The following is a 21,373-nucleotide window of genomic DNA, read 5'->3' on the forward strand; positions in this document are numbered from 1 at the left end:
TGAATCACATACATTTGGACACATCTACTCATTCAAGGTTTTTTCTTTATTTTTTACTATTTTCTACATTGTAGAATAATAGTGAAGACATCAAAACTATGAAATAACACATATGGAATCATGTAGTGACCAAAAAAGTGTTAAACAAATCAAAATATATTTTAGATTTTAGATTCTTCAATGCAGCCAGCCTTTTCCTTGATGACAGCTTTGCACATGCTAGGCATTCTCTCAACCAGCTTCATGAGGAATGCTTTTCCAACAGTCTTGAAGGAGTTCCCACATATGCTGAGCACTTGTTGGCTGCTTTTCCTTCACTCTGCGGTCCAACTCTTCTTATTGGTGTCCTGTAGTAGTGGTTTCTTTGCAGCAATTAGACCATGAAGGCCTGATTCACGCAGTCTCCTCTGAACAGTTGATGTTGAGATGTGTCTGTTACTTGAACTTTATTTATTTGGGCTGCAATCTGAGGTGCAGTTCATTACCGATTTCTGAGGCTGATGAACTTATCCTCTGCAGCAGAGTTAACTCTGGGTCTTCCTTTCCTGTGGCGGTCCTCATGAGAACCAGTTTCATCCTAGCACTTGATGGTTTTTGCGACTGCACTTGAAGAAACTTTCAAAGTTCTTGACATTTTCCAGATTGACTGACCTTCATGTCTTAAAGTGATGATGGACTGTTGTTTCTCTTTGCTTATTTGAGTTGTTCTTGCCATAATATGGACTTGGTCTTTTACCCATTAGGGCTATCTTCTGTATACCACCCCTACCTTGTCACAACACAACTGATTGTCTCAAATGCATTAAGAACATTTATTCCACAAATTAACTTTTAACAAGGAACACCTGTTAATTTATAGGAATTCCAGGTGACTACCTCATGAAACTGGTTGAGAGAATGCCAAAAGTGTGCAAAGCTGTCAAGGCAAAGGGTGGCTACTTTGAAGAATCTGAAAAATAAAATATATTTTAATTTGTTTAACACTTTTTTGGTTACTACATGATTATATGTGTTATTTCATAGTTAATGTCTTCACTATTATTATACAATGTAGAAAATAGTAAAAATAAAGAAAAACCTTTGATTGAGTAGGTGTGTCCAAACTTGACTGGTACTGTACATGCTATGAATAGAAGGGCTATGGTACTGTGCTTGGCATATACCCCCAACCTACAGTCCACTCCCTTTCAGTCATGAGCCTCTGGCTCCACCGTTGGAGCCTGCTCTGTGTTCATATTGTTAGGTTGAGACTGTACAGGGGTGTCACAATTGCTTCTGGAGCCGTACAGCTCATTGTCCACCATAGGCTGCTGGGCTTGGCTTAAGGGTCTATTGGGGATGGGTGGGGCAATATGGGATGGGGGCACAAAAGGCTGGTAGATGCCCACCTCTGGACGTTCAGTGGCTGTCCCCAGAGAGAGGGGCTTAGTCTCTGTGGGCCCAGTAAAGCTCTGGTACACATCCACAGCCGGGTCTCCATAGACACCCATCTCTGCCCCGTCTCGCAGGAGATGGCTGTATACAAGTGTGTCCTCGATCGAGGCGTAGATGTGGGACTCGTTGTCTTTTCGTGATTTGGGGAACCTCCCGTTGTGCCCTGGCAGGAAGCTGGTCCCGTTGGGGTTGTAGGTGGACACTTGGTGAGACAGCTGCCTTTTCTTCTTCCTACTCAACAGGAGGGAGATCAAAACACATTATCACACACAAGGTAGGCTACTGTAAAGAGAGCAAATTATGTTGTCTTAAATAGTCACACTTATTAAGTCCAATAATTATATAAAGACCCTATGTATGTGTGCACATATCATGACAAAATAAAATAAAAATCTATTAGTCAACAGCGCCGAATACTACAGGTGTAGACCTTACAGTGAAATAATTACTTACGAGCCTCTAACCGACAATGCCGTTTAAAAAAATACAGATAAGAATAAGAAATAAAAGTAACAAGTAATTAAAGAGCAGCAGTAAAATAACAATAGCGAGACTATATAAAGGGGGGTACCGGTACAGAGTCAATGGGCGGGGGCACCGGTTGAGGTAATATTTACATGAAGGTAGAGTTATTAAAGTGACTATGCATAGATGATAACAACAGACAGTAGCAGTGGTGTAAAAGAGGGGGAGAGGAGAGGGGAGGCAATGCAAATAGTCTGGGTAGCCATTTGATTAGGTGTTCAGGAGTATTATGGCTTGGGGGTAGAAGCTGTTTCGAAGCCTCTTGGACCTAGACTTGGTGCCCCGGTATAGCTTGCCGTGCGGTAGCAGAAAGAACAGTCTATGACTAGGGTGGCTGGAGTCTTTGACAATTTTAGGGCTTTCCTCTGACACTGCCTGGTATAGAGGTCCTGGATGGCAGGAAGCTTGGCCCCGGTGATGTACTGGGCTGTTCGCATTACCCTTTGTTGTGCCTTGCAGTCGGAAGCCGAGCAGTTGTCATACCAGGCAGTGATGCTACCAGTCAGGATGCTCTTGATGGTGCAGCTGTAGAACCTTTTGAGGATCTGAGGACCCATGCCAAATCTTTTACGTTTCCTGAGGGGGAATAGGTTTTGTTGTGCCCTATTCACGACTGTCTTGGTGTGCTTGGACCATGTTAGTTTGTTGGTGATGTGGACACCAAGGAACTTGAAGCTCTCAACCTGCTCCACTGCAGCCCCGTCGATGAAAATGGGGGCGTGCTCGGTCCTCTTTTTCCTGTAGTCTACAATCATCTCCTTTGTCTTGATCATGTTGAGGGAGAGGTTGTTGTCCTGGCACCACACGGCCAGGTCTCTGACCTTCTCCCTATAGGCTGTCTCATCGTTGTCGGTGATCAGGCCTACCACTGTTGTGTCATCGGCAAACTTAACGATGGTGTTGGAGTCGTGCCTGGCCGTGCAGTCATGAGTGAACAGGGAGTACAGGAGGGGACTGAGCATGCACCCGAGGGGCCCCTCTGTTGAGGATCAGCGTGGCGGGTGTGTTGTTACCTACCCTTACCACCTGGGGGCGGCCCGTCAGGAAGTCCAGGATCCAGTTGCAGAGGGAGGTGTTTAGTCCCAGGGTCCTTAGCTTAGTGATGAGCTTTGAAGGCACTATGGTGTTGAACGCTGAGCTGTAGTCAATGAATAGCATTCTCACATAGGTGTTCCTTTTGTCCAGGTGGGAAAGGGCAGTGTGGAGTGCAATAGAGATTGCATCACCTGTGGATTTGTTGGGGCCGAATGCAAATTGGAGTGGGTCTAGGGTTTCTGGGATAATGGTGTTGATGTGAGCCATGATCAGCCTTTCAAAGCACTTCATGGCTACAGACATGAGTGCTACGGGTCGGTAGTCATTTAGGCAGGTTAACTTAGTGTTCTTGGGCACAGGCACTATGGTGGTCTGCTTAAACCATGTTGGTATTACAGACTCGGACAGGGAGAGTTTGAAAATGTCAGTGAAGACACTTCCCAGTTGGTCAGTGCATGCTCACAGTACACATCCTGGTAATCTGCCTGGCCCTGCGGCCTGTGAATGTTGGCCTGTTTAAGGGTCTTACTCACATCGGCTACGGAGAGCGTGATCACACCGTCTTCCCGGAACAGCTGGTGTTCTCGTGCATGTTTCAGTGTTATTTGCGTCGAAGCGAGTATAGAAGTAGTTTAGCTTGTCTGGTAGGCTACTGTCACTGGGCAGCTCTCGGCTGTGCTTCCCTTTGTTGTCTGTAATGGTTTGCAGGCCCTGCCACAGCCGACGAGCGTCAGAGCCGATGTAGTATGATTCAATCTTAGTCCTGTATTGATGCTTTGCCTGTTTGGTGGTTCGTTGGAGGGCATTGCGGGATTTCTTATAAGCTTCCGGGTTAGAGTCCCGCTCCTTGAAAGTGGCAGCTCTAGCCTTTAGCTCAGTGCAGATGCTGCCTGTAATCTATGGCTTCTGGATGGGGTATGTACGTACGGTCACTGTGGGGACAACGTCATCGATGCACTTATTGATGAAGCCAATGACTGATGTGTTCTACACCTCAATGCCATCGGAGGAATCCCGGAACATATTCCAGTCTGTCCTAGCAAAACAGTCCGGTAGCTTAGCATCTCCTTCATCTGGTCACTTTTTTATTGATCTAGTCACTGGTACTTCCTGCTTTAATTTTTGCTTGTAAGCATGAATCAGGAGGATATAATTATGGTCAGATTTGCCAAATGTAGGGCGAGGGAGAGCTTTGTATGCGTCTCTGTGTGTGGAGTAAAGGTGGTCCAGAGTTTTTTCCCCCTCTGGTTGTACATTTAACATGCTGATAGAAATTTGGTCAAATGGATTTAAGTGTCCCTGCATTCAAGTCCCCAGCTACTAGGAGTGCCGCCTCTGTGTGAGCGTTTTCTTGTTTGCTTATGCCGGAATACAGCTCATTCAATGCTGTCTTAGTGTTCCCGAGAAAGCAGTATATTGTTCGCGTCAGACTCGTTAAAGGAAAAAAGGATTCTGCCAGTCCGTGGTGAGTAATCGCAGTCCTGATGTCCAGAAGTTATTTTTGGTCGTAAGAGACAGTAGCTGCAACATTGTGTACAAAATAAGTTTAAAAAAAGGTTACAAACAACGCAAATTAACAAACAAAAACCCATTTTACCGGCGCCATACAAGTAATCCCTTATTACCATTTTTTTTTATTGAAAATACCTCGGAGTGTAGCTATATTAATATAGACAAGCTACAGTACAAGTAAAATACACATAGCCTAGTTAAATACAGGTTAAATAAATAAATGTATTTCCACAACACTCCACTCCAGCAGGTGGTGATAGTGTAAAAATGTGTTTAGAAAAAGGGCACGTGGAACAGGAAAAACACTTGCTAGCAGCTAGTTAACTAACAAAATGTTGCCTAACATAAAATCATTGAGAATGTTGCTTAACATGCGATTAAAAGCGGCTGTCGATGAGCTATTCGGGGCAGTTGAAACAACGATAGCAGAGTACCAGCAAGAATTATGCCGTTCAAAAGAGGAGAAAGACCGAACGATAGCAGAGTACCAGGAAAAAGTGTCCCGTTCGGAAGAAGAGAACGCCCGGCTACAGAGGCTGCTGGATGTTGTTCTTAAACCAGAAATAAAGTTACAGAAACTAGAAGGTGCGTTACTTATTAGCTAAGCCTGTAACAACCATCATGTTATACAGATAGCTAAGGCATGTTGATTATTTCAATTTGAGTCATCACTAAATGTTCATCCAATTGGCGACAGATTTTCATGCGTTTTTCATTCTAAAATCTGCATTAAGAAAATTCGAATTTTCACCACCAGTAGTTTCTACCAAACGGTGTACGTGACGTAGTGCACACTGTACTTTTTCGTTTAAGGTTTCATAAAAATCAAAAGTTCAATATGTTTCCATCACATTTTCAACTCTACCAATAGTTTCGTCACAAACTGTCCCTTTAAATAGAAAATGTGCCTACTCTGATCATGGCACGTGTGTTCTAGCCAACAGCTCGCATAAAGCCTATACTACAGGCTGTCCGGGTAAACTAGTCTACATGAGATTATTATGGAAAATAGCGAGAATATTATTATTTGTCAAGCATCCATCAAGTCATTAGAATAAGACCCTCAATATTATTCACCACACTGTTAAATTTATAATGCATTTCATCTGTTGCCTAATAAACTGCATGGTTTCACGAGTCATAGACGACCATACACTTTATAATCTCGTGACTCCAAATTTACTTAGATGTGTTTATTATATCAATGTTTGCGTATAAAGGCGTTTGCACCGCCTTTTATCGCATCATTTATTTTACCGACACAAAAAGATCACACTATGTCAAACGAACAAATTATCTGTAGGCATTTATACAACTGTACTGAAACTTCCAGTTTCCATCACAGCTATTGTGTTATATATAAATGGTATGACTTGCATAAAACTGTCAGGAAATGTGGTTACTGTGTAGCTCAAAAGTTACATGTATCTGGCTAGAACACATTTCTTGTAAGCCAACATCTCAGCATTTGAATGTACTAGCCAATGTACTAGCAAAGTATGTCATGCTCTTTTTCCTACAGACCTCCAGCAGCTCACTCTCTCCATCTCCGAAGAGGAGGTTCCCCTTGAGCAGCAGTACTGCAAGCAGGATTGTAGTCCCGGTCTGGGGCAGGAGGACCCTTCTCAGATTAAAGTGGAACAGGAGGACCTATGGGTCATCAGTCAGGGACCAGAGCAGCTTCAAGCGATGGATTATGATACTGATGATACTGATGATTCTGCTGATACAGAAACCTTCATATCTACTGCCAGAGTAAAATGTGACTATAATCAGAACCCAAGTCAGTCCTCACATCTTTACCAAATTTTAACCCAAAGTGAAGAAAACACAGAGAGGGATGAGCTACCCAGCACCACAACACAAATTGAACAGATTAAAACGGAGTTCTTCAGTAACAGTGACTCTCAGCCCCCATCTGCAGTCAATTCAGACTGGTCTGAAACTCAGAGTGAGAGCGGTGAAAGTGTTGATCAGATGGGGAGTGAAGGACCTCCACTCAAGTCAAAGAGAACACAGACTAAAGCTGGACCAAGCTTCCATGTCTGTTGTCCCATCTGAAATCCCGTATCTCCAGTAATGCTGTTCGTCATTGTAGAATATGTGCAAAACCTTATCACCGTGACGTATCTAGTGATTCATGCCCATAGACATACACCGCTATCTCGGTGTGGTATCTGCGGAAGAACCTTTGAGTCTGTAGAAAGTTTGAAAGAACATCTACATTTTCACGTTGCACGTACAGGATCACTTTCTTGTTACATCTGTGGTATATGTTTCACAGAGGATGAGGAGGTTTTGCTGGAAGAGCATATGAGCAATCACAAACTGAAACTGGATCGCTGTCTTGTGTGTAAGAAACGTTTCGATACTCGCCAGGGTCTGACATTGCATATGAGGACTCACACCAGGACTCTTGATCAGGTTGGAAAATTGAAGACCGGCCCGACCTGGGCCTATGACCTGCGGCCTGAGCCTGTCCATATTATGCCTTTACAAGCAGTCTTTTTTTATTTTGACATTGTAAAAACAATGTGAACGTGAGGGAGGAGTAGCCTATATTGTCGTAATCAAACTTGATTAAAACACTACAGCGTTCTTGCTGAAGAAATCACTGATAAAATGTTTCAGTTCCATATCCTAGTAAAGGAAGCCTGAGTAAGGCCAATGCTGGTCTGCTGAAGGTCTGAATACTGAAATGCATTTTTTTATATCAAATAAACTATTGAATGGAGAGTGTCACGAATCGTCTTCTAATGCATAGTTGCCATATGTACTCAAAAGGACGCTTTCTCAGACAGATTAAGCCTAATCCTGGACTAAAAAACACTTTCAATCGATATTAATCTCTAATTGAATAGGAAAAATTTTAACCACAAATAGGTGCTAAGTGACATAAAAAAATCAAAGGCCAGACACTTTGAAAGTTAAAAAGCCTTCAACGTGAGCTAAAACATTAAAATACACCAACGTGTATTGTCTTAGGCCTTCATCAGGGTGTCCTTAGTTAGCACCTAGTTGTGGTTATAACTTCTGCATTACCATTCCTCTGCAAGAGCACTTATGGTTGTTTTGGAATACGCTCCTACTTTTTCTTGGAGATGAATCTGTCTGAGAAACCATCCCAACATTTATCATGAAGGGCTATAGAAAAGGTAGCTAGCTCACTTACTTGATCACCACACAAACCACAGCCAACACAACCACCATGAGAACCAGCAGAGCTGCCACCGCACTCAGAATGCTGGTCAGAAGCAGGTCTTAGGAAAAGGAACACACACACAGGTCAGTATTCACTGATATCCCATTATCAACCCACTCACTAACATAATGTTTCAAAATCGGAGGCTGATAACATTTAATATACAAAACATTAGGAACACTCTTTCCATGACTTAGACTGACCAGGTGAATTCTGGTGACAGCTGTGATCCCTTATTGATATCACTTGTTAAATCCACTTCAATCAGTGTAGATGAAGGGGACAAGACAGGTTAAAGAAGTATTTTTAAGCCTTGGGCAAGAACAGGGTATAGTAGTAGGTACCAGGCACATCGGTTTGTGTCATGAACTGCAACGCTGCTGGGTTTTTCAAGCTCAACAATTTCCCATGGTTATCAAGACCACCCAAAGGACATCCAGCCAACTTGACTCAACCAGGGCCGGTCCTTGCCGTTCTGCCACCTGTCGTAGAATTACAACATTGTTAATCACATTACTTTTATATTAGAATGTATCCCTATATCAGTACATTCACACTGTCTGTTATATATAATAGGCAACAGAACAGTGTTCTTAGAACTCTATGTATCTGAGAGGAGCCGCTGAGATTTTAACACTGACAGTAGATTTACGATGGCTTGGTGATAGGACAACATTCCATTCCATGATTACTGTCTGTGTGCCTGTCTGTCGGTGCCAGGGAGACCCTAGCTCCTTTTTCTCTCCCATATGGCAGATGAACACTGAACTTAATAATTTTAGGGAAAGACCTAGTGTCTATGTTACATTAGTATTTCTGTATAAACAAGCAGTAAACGACCTTGAGACAGAAACCTGTTGCGATGTAATCGTGATGTCTGTTGCATGAGAGCACAATGTACCTTCGTATACATTCTCTCATCTGTGATTTGTCATGAACATCCAGGAGGATGGACTTTGCTTTAAAATGCTGTGGCTTAGTCCTGCTGGTTGAGTTACTGACCAACTCCATTACTGCACTAATTAAATAATAAAGTTAAATTGTTTTGAAGAAATCTAAAAGTCTCTCCGTTGATTAGAATAATTCCACCACACGCCCTAGGCGAGATCAAAACTAGAATACTCCCAGTAAGCGAGAAAAAAACGTCTAAAAGATTTGGTCTGGATTGGATCAAAAATCAATGGATTTGTAAATCAAGGCCGATCCGGACTGCACCACAAAATGACACCCAAAAGGTGTTGTTCCGTGCTTCTGTGCTCACTGAGGTGTAGCCTGAAATTGAATTCTATGAATGCCCATCTATGTGGTAAGCCTAACGTTTGTAAAACAAAAAAAAGACTTCCAAAAGACGTCGGCTTGTGCTTACTGGGGTGTAGCCTACCATGTGGCCCCCAATGGAATTTTATGAATGCCCATCCATGTGCTAGGCCCACTGTTTGTAAAACAGGCCGTTTCATTGGCTTCATTAGTACGGATTCCTGTGACTAATCAATTTGGCTATTTAAGCTCTGAATATCAGGTACCAACTTTATCAGGAGTTATCGTGAGCCTATTTGCACAGCGTGAAATGCAAAAGTACTTTTTTGTTATGATCAGCTTGTCAAAAATGGAGGGATACAAAATTGAAACCACTGATCACGACAATGGGTTGAAACTCCTGGAAAACAGTTGTGATTGTCCATTCCATATTGTCCATTTAACTTTGACCTATCCTGTTTTTAGGATATGTTGTTAACATGACAGCGCATTTTTTATTTGATTGAGCGCCATTTAGATTAGGCTATTTAATGGGAGAAACCTGTATGATGTAAAAAGTGTCCGTCTCATTACATTATCATACATTTTATCTCCAGTCTGTAGGCTACAGAAAAGGCCACATACTCTTTCTATCATATCCTATATCTGCTACATGATTTATGTTAGATCATTTTTTGGACTGAATGTTGGTGCAGAGCAGTGATGCGTCTCTCCAACAGAACCCCGGAGAGGCTCGCTGGGAATGGACAAGCTAAATATTTTGCGCCCTTGCCTTTGACAAAGTGGGCACTGCTTATCAAAGGGCGGCATCAACGCACACCTAAAATAAAGGCCATATGCCACTGGTTGAGAAAAATTGTCATTGTTTGGTCAGTTTAGCTCAGAAAATGGTCAGTTTACCTCAGAAAATGCCACCCTCGTCAATCTGCCGCCATAGGCAGCTGCCTAATCCTACCTAATGAGTGAGTCTAAGCTCCAATGAATTCAGTTTGTTCTGAGGGCAAAATGGGGGGAGTGCAACTCAATATTAGGAAGGTGTTCCTAATGTTTAGTATATTCAGTGTAGTAAGACCAGAATGAACAAAATATCAGAATAGTATAGGGAAATGCTGAGAAACATGGAGCGTTAGATTTTCACTGCAATTTCAAATTCACTTTAAACAAACAACCTATGGAGAGGGCAAGAGGAAGAAGGGAGTGAGAGGAGATAGAACAACATTGCTTATCATGATAACTGCTGCACACAGTTGGTCACTCACTCTTGTCCTTGTGCAGTGTGATCTGTGTGAGCACGCTGAAGTCTCCTCTCTCAGGCATACAGTTGGACATGTTGAGGTAGAAGCTCTCTGAGATGGTGATCTTCCTGCCTGCCTCCTCGTCCTCCCTCCGGCTGTACATCTCCTCCAGGGAGCCCAGGATCTGCACCCTGATCAAATCAAATGTATTTATTTACAGCACGTCATAAAGCGCTTTACAGTAATCTGGCCTGGACCCCAAGACCAAGCAAGGAAGAAGCAAGACCACAGTGGCCAAGAAAAACTCCCTAGAATGAAGAAACCTAGAGAGGACGTCTCAGGTACCCCATACTATTCTAGTTGTACCTGATGCCAGTGTGGCGGTTGCTGCACTTAGGCTGGCTGATGTTGTCGAACATGAGGTGGGCTTCCAGCTTGGAGGGGACATCGACGATCCAGGACACAGTGGAGTAGGACTTCATTCCCACAGGCCAACTAGGGGTGGCCAGGAGAGTTGGTACTCCTTTCATTGGGTATACCGTGAAGATGTATCTCTCTGTATGTACATCAGGGGGAGAATAACATATTTGCAGTTACAGTACTACTTTTATATAAAACAATTTATTAAAGATGTAACTTCATGGCCAAAAGTATGTGGACACCCGCTCGCCGAACATCTCATTCCATAATCATGGGCATTAATATAGAGTTGGTCCCTCCTTTGTTGCTATAATAGCCTCCACCCTTCTGGGAAGGCTTTCCACTAGATGTTGGAACATTGCTGCAGGGACTTGCTGCCATTCAGCCACAAGACTATTAGTGAGGTTGGGCACTGATGTTGGGCGATTACGCCTGGCTCGCAGTCGGCGTTCCAATTCATCCCAAACATGTTCAATGGAGTTGAGTTCAGGTTTCTGTGCAGGCCAGTCAAGTTCTTCCACACAGATCTCGACAAACCATTTCTGTATGGACCAAGCTTTGTGCATGGGGTATTGTCATGCTGAAACTTTGCCACAAAGTTGGAAGCACAGAATCATCTACAATGTCATTGTATGGTGTAGCTTTAAGATTTCCCTTCACTGGAACTAAGGGGCCTAGCCCGAACCATGAAAAAAATAAAAACGTCGGACTGCCAGATGGTGAAGCGTGATTCATCACTCCAGAGAATGCGTTTCCACTGCTCCAGAGTCCAATGGCAGTGAGCTTCACACCACTCTAGCCAACACTTGGCATTGCGCATGGTGATCTTAGGCTTGTGTGCAACTGTTCGGTCATGGAAACCCATTTCATGAAGCTGCCTACAAACAGTTATTGTGCTGACATTGCTTCTAGAGGCAGTTTGGAACTCACTCGGTAGTGAGTGTTGCAACCGAGGACAGTCGATTTTTTACGTGCTACGTGCTTCAGCACTCTTGAGGTTCCATTCTGTAAGCTTGTGTGGCCTACCGCTGAGCTGTTGTTGCTCCTAGACTTTTCCACTTCACAATAACACAGTTAAACCTTTAATTAAAACATGTTACCTGCAATCTCCCTGGTGAAGGAGATGTTGAGTAAAGGGTGTGAGAATGGCCACCTCTCTTTCCCTCCCATGGTTGAGGCTGTGATGGACACGTTGGTGTGGACCTGGACTTTGCGTATGGCTCCCTGAGGGCAGAACTGACCCACGGTGGTGCCGTCATCGTCCTCGGCCACGGTGAGAGTGACAGAGCCGTTGCAGGGTTGTTCTGGCAGGGACTGTCTCAGGTTGCCAGTAGTGGGCAGGAGCTCTACCGTGCCATGCTGAGGGGGACGGAGGATCCAGGTGACACTGCCCAGGGGGGCGGGAAGACACCTCTCCAGGACGGGCGCCGTCAGAGGGACAGGGGCTGCTGCTGCTGGGCAGCCCCTCCACTGATGGCACTCTGAGAAATGGAGAGGAGGTAAAGGATACAAACCAAAATAAAGTTGAATATATACCATGAGTTTGTGGTGCCTTAGGATCTCAAGAAGGACAAAGTATTTGTTCATCCTAATTACCACACTCCAGATATTGTTTAAAGTGTTAGGGAAGCCAAAAATGTAGCATTGAAATGCAGTGATTGTTTAGTTAGGGCTTAAGGCCACACTCACACACATGTTGAACGGTATATCATGTTATTCTTCTATGACTTCAAGCCAGACCAACACAATGAGAGGTTAGTGACTGGGCGAGCAGCATAGTGTTAATAATAATGCTTATGGTGATATAACTCAGAGCAGAGCAGTGTTGCTAGTTAGGCCTTAGTTACCAATGATTCTGGTGGCGGTCAGTAGCAGCTCCTGACATGGGCAGTCCTGGAAGGACAGCTGAGAGATCTTCCCTGAGGGAACAGTGATTTTCTCCTGGATGACAGAGTTCAGCTTCAGCTCACAGTCAGACATGAGGTTAGTCTTCTCAATATGGAGGGAAAGCCTCCGCTCTTTCCTCAGGTCCACGTTGCACAACACTGCAAAGTATGTCACAGTAACAAATCAAATACATGTAGCTGCACATCAACTTCCACTGACTAACTTACTATAACTCATGCAGGCCCACAGTAGAATTAAGACAAGGATTTCACATTTAGGAAGAAGAATACCAAAAGTCTGCCCCAGTGGCAATCTGCACTGTTAAAAGCTGTATACAGTTGAAGTTGGAAGTTTACATACACCTTAGCCAAATACATTTAAACTCAGTTTTTCACAATTCCTGACATTTAATCCAAGTAAAAATTACCTGTCTTAGGTCAGTGAGGATCACCACTTTATTTTAAGAATGTGAAATGTCAGAATAATAGTAGAGAGAATGATTTATTTCAGCTTTAATTTCTTTCATCACATTCCCAGTGGGTCAGAAGTTCACATACACTCAATTAGTATTTGGTAGCATTGCCTTTAAATTGTTTAACTTGGGTCAAACGTTTCGGGTGGCCTTCCACAAGCTTCCCACAAGAAGTTGGGTGAATTTTGGCCCATTCCTCCTGACAGAGCTGGTGTAACTGGGTCAGGTTTGTAGGCCTCATTGCTCACACACGCTTTTTCAGTTCTGCCCAGAAATTTTCTATGGGATTTAGGTCAGGGCTTTGTGATGGCCACTCCAGTACCTTGACTTTGATGTCCTTAAGCCATTTTGCCACAACTTTGGAAGTATGCTTGGGGTCAATGTCCATTTGGAAGACTCATTTGTGACCAAGCATTAACTTCCTGACTGATGTCTTGAGATGTTGCTTCAATATATCCACATAATTTTCTTCCCTCAGGATGCCATCTATTTTGTGAAGTGCACCAGTCCCTCCTGCAGCAAAGTACCCCCACAACATCATGCTGCCTGATGCTGCCACCCCTGTGCTGCACAGGTGGGATGGTGTTCTTCGGCTTGCAAGCGTCCCCCCTTTTTCCTCCAAACATAACAATGGTCATTATAGCCAAACAGTTCTATTTTTGTTTCATCAGATCAGAGGACATTTTCCAAAAAGTACAATCTTTGTCCCCATGTGCAGTTGCAAACCGTAGTCTGGATCTTTTATGGCGGTGTCACGACTTCCACCGAAGTCATTTCCTCTCCTTGTTCGGTCGGCGTCACCGGTCTTCTAGCCATCGTCGATCCACTTTTCATTTTCCATTTGTTTTGTCTTGTTGTCCTTCACACCTGGTTTCCATTTCCCTCATTATTTGTTGTGTATTTAACCCTCTGTTCCCCCCTGTCTTTATGTGAGATTGTTTATTGTAAGTGCTTGTGCACTTGTTTACTGATGCGCGTCGGGTTTTTGTACCCATATTCTGTTGTATTTTTATGCCGTTGTTTTTTGGGATTAAACTGCTCCGGCTACTACCTAGTTCTGCTCTCCTGCGTCTGACTTCCCTGCCACCAGTTATGCACCCCTTTACAGGCGGTTTTGGAGCAGTGGCTTCTTCCTTGCTGAGCAGCCTATCAGGTTATGTCGATATAGGACTGGTTTTACTGTGGATATAGATACTTTTGTACCTATTTCCTCCAGCATCTTCACAAGTTCCTTTGCTGTTGTTCTGGGATTGATTTGCACTTTTTGCACCAAATTACATTCAAATCTAGGAGACGGAACGCGTCTCCTTCCTGAGCGGTATGACGGCTGCGTGGTCCCATGATGTTTATACTTGTGTACTATTGTTTGTACAGATGAACGTGGCACCTTCAGGTGTTTGGAAATTGCTCCCAAGGATGAACCAGACTTTTTTTTCTGAGGTCTTGTCTGATTTCTTTTGATTTTCCGATGATGTCAAGCAAAAAGGCACTGAGTTTCAATGCAGGCCTTGAAAACATACACAGGTACACGTCCAATTGACTCAAATGATGTCAATTAGCCTTTCAGAAGCTTCTAAAGCCATGACATCATTTTCTGGAATTTTCCAAGCTGTTTAAAGGCACAGTCAACTTAATGTATGTAAACTTCTGACCCACTGGAATTGTGATACAGTGAATGATAAGTGAAATAATCTGTCTGTAAACAATTGTTGGTAAAATTACTTGTACAAAGAAGATGTATAGTTTGTTAACAAGAAATTTGTGGAGTGGTTGAGAAACGAGTTTTAATGACTCCAACCTAAGTGTATGTAAACTTCCGACTTCGGCTGTATATAAAAGCTACAGTAATCCCCTTTTGTGGTTGTAAACATTAACCACAAGACAGAGTGGTTTGTCAAATTACCGCTGATCTAAAAGCTCCATGTTATTATAATGAATTGGAATATGTTGGATCTGTACAACTACATTAGCTATTACCACTACTACTACATTATCTAAATACATGTGACACTACACAACAATTGGCCTTAAAGGGATGGTCACCCATCCCATGATACTTTATAATAATTTGGACAAGATGAGCAAAAAATGCTAATATACAGTGCATTCGGAAAGTATTCACACCCCTTCATCTTTTCCACATTTTGTTCATTTACAGCCTTATTCTAAAATGGATACAATACATTTGTTCCTCATCAATCTACAAACAATACCCCATAATGATAAAGCAAAAACAGGTTTGTACATTTAAAACATTTTAGAAAAAAATACCTTATTTACATAAGTATTCAGACCCTTTGCGATGAGACTCAAAATTGAGCTCAGGTGCCTACTGTTTCCATTGATCATCCTTGAGATGCTTCTACAACTTGATTGGAGTCCAGCTGTGGTAAATTCAATTGATTGGACATGATTTGGAAAGGCACACACCTGTCTATATAAGGTCTCACAGTTGACAGTGCATGTCAGAGCAAAGACCAAATCACCAAGACTCTTTCTAAAGCTGGCCGCCCGGCCAAACTGAGCAATCGGGGTGGAAGGGCCTTGGTCAGGGAGGTCATCACCTGGACAATACCATCGCTAAGGTGAAGCATGGTGGTGGAGGCCTCATACTGTGGGGATATTTTTCAGCAGCAGGGACTGCGAGACTAGTAAGGGTTGAGGGAAAGATGAATAGAGCAATTCTCTGAACATCCTTGAGTAGCCTAGCCAGAGCCCGGACTTGAACCTGATCGAACATCTCTGGAGAGACCTGAAAATAGCTGTTCAGCGACACTCCCCATCCAACCTGACAGAACTTGAGAGGATCAGCAAGAAGACTCGAGGCTGTGATCGCCTAAACCTGTTTTTGCTTTGTCATTATGGGGTATTGTGTGTTGATAGATAAGGGGAAAAAACGATTTAATCAATTTTAGAATAAGGCTGTAACATAATAAAATGTGGGAAAAGTGAAGGGGTCTAAATACTTTCCGAATGCACTGCAGGTACCGTGACTTCAGTTGAGTCTCAGTGGGAGGAGCTATAGTAGGATTGCCTCAATGTAATGGCTGGAATGGAAAAGATTGCCTTCTGTGTTCATACGTGTTAGGAATTGAGAGGGAAAGAGCAGGGCTTTCCACAAACTCACACATGATTCATCCTCTCCTTTTTTACTAAAGCTGTGTTTTCCAAACCATTCCTGGAGAACACCTAGCCATTCCACTTCCCTATTCCAGTACCAGCACACCTGATTCAAGTAATCAAGAGTTTGATGTAGTTGACCAGTTGAATCAGGCATGCTGGTAATGGAAAAGATAAAGTCAGTCAAATTGCTGGGGATACTCAAGGATGGTTTTGGTAAAAGTTTTCTAAAGCCATCTAGTTTATTGTACTCAGTGTCCTGTAGTGACCTGGAAGACTCCTCCTCTTGGCTGAAACCTTGAAGCGGAGGGAGAGACCAGTGGAGCCGTCTCCGATCCTGTTCATCTCACAGTTCCTTAGGATCAGGGAGAAGGAGTCCCGACGTTGGGCCGGCTGGGGGTCCGACAGCTTCTTCACCACCGCGAACTGCCCGTTACTGTGGCGATACTCCACGGCCGGCTCCTTCTTCAGGCACTGCGGCTGGGTCTGACCCAGGAAGACAACCGTAGCGTTGTGTTTGGGAGGGACCACAAACTTCCACTCCATCAGGTCATCGTCAGGGAAACTATTCGGGTAGTTTGGGGAGAGGAACTCCGAAGACGACGTCCCTTCCGGTAAAGTCACTTTGAGGACAGCAAGTGCTGAGGGACAATGATATGTTGATGAAGTGTCAGAAAATACAAGGTTAACCAGGTCCATTAAATCATGTCTGTGGCCATGACTAAAAACATACAGACATAAGTAATCCATTTATATTAATGAAATGAAAACAATGTGATTTTATGTCAGTTATCTGAAACCACTGTCTGACCAACTCACTTTTGATTTCCTCTCCAACAGACAGGTTGAACATGGTGGGGATCAGTTTCCGTCCTCCAGTGACCTCCAGAGAGAGCCTGCCCTGGTTCAAGACCTGAGCCCCAGAGACGCTGCCGTTCCTGCAGTACGTCCCGATGGCAGCCTCCCCTGTCCTCTGGAGGGCTAGCAGGGTATACGTGTGCTGGTCTGGACATCTCTCAGAGGGCAGGATCTGTCTCAGCCCCATCTGGGTGAAGTCCAAATGGAACGCCCGTGGAACCGGGGCCTTCAGGTTCCAGATAAAGGTACGGTTGAAGTTCTGGAGTGGAAGCGTTCCGGTTCTAGACTCAATGGGGGTGATGTCTCCATTACAGGACTTTGTGGTACAATCTGATGGAAGGAGGGTAGGAGTTAGAGGAAGTCAATACAGAGAGACACACACACACAGGTATGCTCACACACACAGTCACATATGGAGTATGTATTATGAAAATGCACACAGGTATCCCTCTTGTAAACACTATGTAATAGCAATATAACAACAGTGCACAATGTGCCTATACTGTAATGACACTGTATTTCTGCACCATGTGGACAAGCTATAGACAGTCTAAGGACACTATGGACACTCTAAATACCATGGAACCACCACCATTATATTTTTCATAGAGAGTTCTTACCTATTTCCCTGACCACCTCCACAGTGAAGACTTCCTCTGGTTTGGTGCAGGTGAACTTCATGTTCACAGCAGCTTTGGGGTCTGTCAGCAGCACCACATAATCACGTCCAGCCCTGGAGCAGGACTTCTTCAAGCCTGTACCGGTGCATACAGTACACTTTGACCCCCTGCTGCGCTCTGAACTCTGGCTGACGTTGAGAGTTGTGCCCTGGTCAGGGGTGAGGGTCAGTGTCACACCCTCTGAATGAACAACAACCAGGGAAGGGATTGATGAATTAAGGTAGAAGAGTGGCATCAGTTGGGGAAGCAGGGTTGTTCTATATCACATGGGTATTTTACATAACCACACCTCTATCAAAAGTATATTAATTTGTACAAAACATAAACAGAGTCTTAGAATACAAAACAATGTCCTTTTTTTCTCTGGCTGTCATGTAGAACTACTACTCAGTAGACAGAAAAGACAACTGATGTTTTTCTCAGCCTGACCTCATGTCCTTTTTTTGCTTCAGCGTGTTAGAAAAGTCTCATATGACTGAGGGAGTGTGTAGGGAGATGATCGATGTCAACAGCTTGGCTCCACTTCCTGTATGACTAACCAGCCCCACGTCTGTGAGCTAGGGCCTACTGAACAAACATAGGCCTGGTCGTTCAACAGTTCAGACTGCCATATATCTGTGAGGCTGTATCCGTAAACGTTCTTATCTTTAGACAATCACTCTCTTCATCTGTCTCTCCCTCTCTATCTGAAGCACACACACACAAGCGCTCTCTCTCTCCTTCTATCTGTCTGACTTATGCTTTCCCCAAAACCTTACCTAGTAACATAGCCAAGATATAATCTGATTGTGTGACTGTTTGACATTGGAGATGTTACTGGGAAGCCTTGTTTGTCCCTCACTGTTACATGTACAGCTATTACAGTCCAGCTGTCACTGTTGACAATGAGATAAGATGTGTAAGCCACAACTTACGGGGGCTTGACTAAACATTATTCTGCCTACCTAGCTATATCATTACAAACCAAACTGATCCTACAGATTGTAGAAAAAAGAACAAAGGGATGTGCTGCTTGAATATAATAGTAGATATTTGTAAATTGTAAGTGCTCTTGATAAAGGGGTTAATTGGCCATCAAAAAAACAAGGAGGACCAAGGCACTCTAAGGCCTTTTAAATATATGAAGAGTGCCTGATCCTCGTCCTCCTTGTTTTTTGATGCTGATCCTATTGTCTGACCTATGCAAATACCCCCCCCGTAATCTTCAATGCAAACTCAGTGGCCCTGGTCTACATATAGAAACTGATAAGCAGTTGTTCCACCTGAATCCTAATAAAATATTAGATGACTTGGAAGTTATTTCCTTAGTTGGCCTCTGGATAGAACCGATGCATTCAACAGTCCTCCCATCATTCCTATTTCTCCACTGAACCAGACTCATGCATTAAAGATGTTTTCCTATGTTTATTCATAAAGCACAACATGGGCCAGTCAACATCTATGTTGTCTGTCATTTGCATCCCATCTACACACTTTTGTTTTAGGAAACTGACTGGCCTTTCAACTGTCTGTGTGTGTTTGTGCCAGTGTCAACAACAATTATTGAATGCGTAGTCTACCTATAGAATACATCCTCTTCCAATTCAAGAATATCCCTGCAACTTCATAATACTGTTAGTGTCCATCAGTAAGTTTTATCATGGGAAACATTTCATAGAACATTTCATTGTATACATATCTACATTTCAATCTTTATAGTAAAGGGACAATTACAATGACCTAGTCATGAAATAAAAAGGAACTAAAATAATTTCCCTATTCTTCAGTTTAAAAATGTTTTTTTTTTACAGAATCACAATAATCACAAATGTATTACGGTTCACTTCTAAATGTTTAAAACTATTACCAAATTAAAACAAAACCTTAAAATGATAATTCTGTTTACTGACACTCAGCAGTGACTAGCCCTATATTGGACTAAAGGAGCCGAATGTTACTCCTTAGTCCAAGAACCTTACATGTTCTGTTTAATGGTGCATTGGCTCTGGAAGCCAAAACAGCCAAATACTCCATCTAAACGTGAATCGAATCTCAATTACGGTATGGTTTTAGAAACATAAATCCCTCTAATTTCATATCACATTAAAATAGAAACTTCCTGTACTGTACACTGTTTTCATTGGTTTTAACACAGCTGCAGCAGACAGTATTGTGGCATCTGTCTTCCATCTACACACAGGAGTTTGGAGAAGATAGTTCCTCCTGCTGTGTTCCGGTCAAATTGGACCCATTTACAAGTTTCTCTCTGAAAAATGTAGTTCATTTAATCCGATTGTCATAAGGTTCCATGACTTATTCCACACAAGGCATCTGAACACACAAAATACATTTTGATGATTTTCATAAAATGTTGAGTGTTTTATTTCACTTTTGTACACCTGTGGTGTTCTTGGTCAAAAATGACCGGTCATTAGAAATGAATGGGTGAGACTACAATTAGTGTATAAAACTGAGTTCAGACACATGCCCATTCATCAGATAGACACACTTCCTCTCCCAGACCCCAACATGCATGTGTGTTTGAGCACACACACACACACACACACCTCACTCCCCTTCTTGGCTTCCATGGCAACCCACACGGGAACTTTTCCCCAATAGAATCTTTCCCCCACGGGAACCACATCTGTTGGCATTCTCACAAACAATTGCAACATTGTTTCAATAATATATAGAACTTTTCTTGCAGGTCTGGTATATAAAGCTTTTTTGAGGCCTTGCTCACATTTCATTCTGTGGCAGCACAATGACCAAACGATTTACTGTATGTGAGGCTCATGATCATATCTTTGATCATGACACTGGTGAGGAGGAGAGAGTCCTTGTTAAACTTTGACACAAAGTAGTCTGTGATAAATAGCACAATATGTTTCATCTGAGTATTTATTATAGTCTTAATAATCCATACATTATGCTTTTTTTTACTCAAAAACGAGTTGTATGAGCTCAGGACAATGAGGCCTACAGGCCATAAATAGCAAATAGAAGTTCAAAACTTGTAATGTTCACAAGAACTTAAGTTGATAAAAAGATCTAACACAACATTATGTGATAATATATGTATTATTATGGATTTATAATCAGCTATAAATGGGCGGTAATTTTGGACCGGGAACACAGAATGAATTTAACGTGAAACGAACACCACAGGAGGGTTAATTAGCACAGGTAGTCCACTATGTCTTCAATCTAACCCTATAAAGATGTGTATCAATTTAGCCGAAATGAAAGACAAGGTCCTTATGCTTCCAAAACCGTACCGCAAGCTACGCTTGTTATCGTTCGAACCGAGCATCGCGGCTCTTAACAAACTCCTCTATTATGTGTAATGTAATGGAACTGAATAAGCGGTGACTTACCTGATAGAACGAACACGGCGTACGCGATCCCCAAAAGCTGCAGAGCCCAGCCGACCGTTGATAAAGTCATGCCTTTATTTTCAGCGTCGGTATCTCAAACGATAAGCTATATAACTGAACTAAAATTGGCACAAGTCGCGACTACGGCTTTGGACCTCCGTGTAGTTCTTTCGCTTTGAGTAAAATGGGTTACACCTACATTTGCTGTCCTGCTGTGTGACATCACGTCTCAGGTAAGGCGTTCCTCTTGCAGTCATTTTGACAGGTGAGTTGTTGCTTGAAGAATTGCAACATATTTGAACTCGGTGCCGTTTTTTAAAAAAGTTTCTAGAAAAATAAGCTTTAACGTAATACAAAATGAACAGACTGAGGTCTGA

General features: G+C 42.9%; 2 protein-coding genes across 2 annotated transcripts; one reads left to right on the plus strand and one right to left on the minus strand.

Annotated features, from left to right (window-relative positions):
• Nucleotides 1-1,049: 1,049 nt before the first annotated feature.
• Nucleotides 1,050-21,158, minus strand: LOC115181664 (CUB domain-containing protein 1). The gene is made up of 10 exons (XM_029743495.1): nucleotides 20,997-21,158; nucleotides 17,578-17,817; nucleotides 16,919-17,287; nucleotides 16,369-16,740; nucleotides 12,468-12,665; nucleotides 11,721-12,101; nucleotides 10,567-10,756; nucleotides 10,225-10,391; nucleotides 7,679-7,766; nucleotides 1,050-1,665 (listed from the first exon to the last, which is right to left on the minus strand). The coding sequence occupies exons 1-10, from the start codon at nucleotides 21,064-21,066 to the stop codon at nucleotides 1,188-1,190; spliced, it is 2,553 nt and encodes an 850-aa protein (XP_029599355.1). The 5' UTR covers nucleotides 21,067-21,158; the 3' UTR covers nucleotides 1,050-1,187.
• Nucleotides 4,774-7,248, plus strand: LOC115181671 (uncharacterized). The gene is made up of 2 exons (XM_029743507.1): nucleotides 4,774-5,091; nucleotides 6,029-7,248. The coding sequence occupies exons 1-2, from the start codon at nucleotides 4,839-4,841 to the stop codon at nucleotides 6,565-6,567; spliced, it is 792 nt and encodes a 263-aa protein (XP_029599367.1). The 5' UTR covers nucleotides 4,774-4,838; the 3' UTR covers nucleotides 6,568-7,248.
• Nucleotides 21,159-21,373: the final 215 nt, after the last annotated feature.

This window comes from Salmo trutta, chromosome 3 (genome assembly GCF_901001165.1).
Source record: "Salmo trutta chromosome 3, fSalTru1.1, whole genome shotgun sequence".
Taxonomy (NCBI): Eukaryota; Metazoa; Chordata; class Actinopteri; order Salmoniformes; family Salmonidae; genus Salmo; species Salmo trutta.

Coding starts and splice junctions, on each gene's coding strand:
- LOC115181671 (XM_029743507.1), top strand. CDS start 4,839: ATGTTGCCTAACATAAAATCATTGAGAATGTTGCTTAACATGCGATTA. Junction 5,092..6,028: donor AAAGTTACAGAAACTAGAAG/GTGCGTTACTTA, acceptor TTTTTCCTACAG/ACCTCCAGCAGCTCACTCTC.
- LOC115181664 (XM_029743495.1), bottom strand. CDS start 21,066: ATGACTTTATCAACGGTCGGCTGGGCTCTGCAGCTTTTGGGGATCGCG. Junction 17,818..20,996: donor CGCCGTGTTCGTTCTATCAG/GTAAGTCACCGC, acceptor TTGTTCATTCAG/AGGGTGTGACACTGACCCTC. Junction 12,666..16,368: donor CAAGAGGAGGAGTCTTCCAG/GTCACTACAGGA, acceptor CATACTTTGCAG/TGTTGTGCAACGTGGACCTG.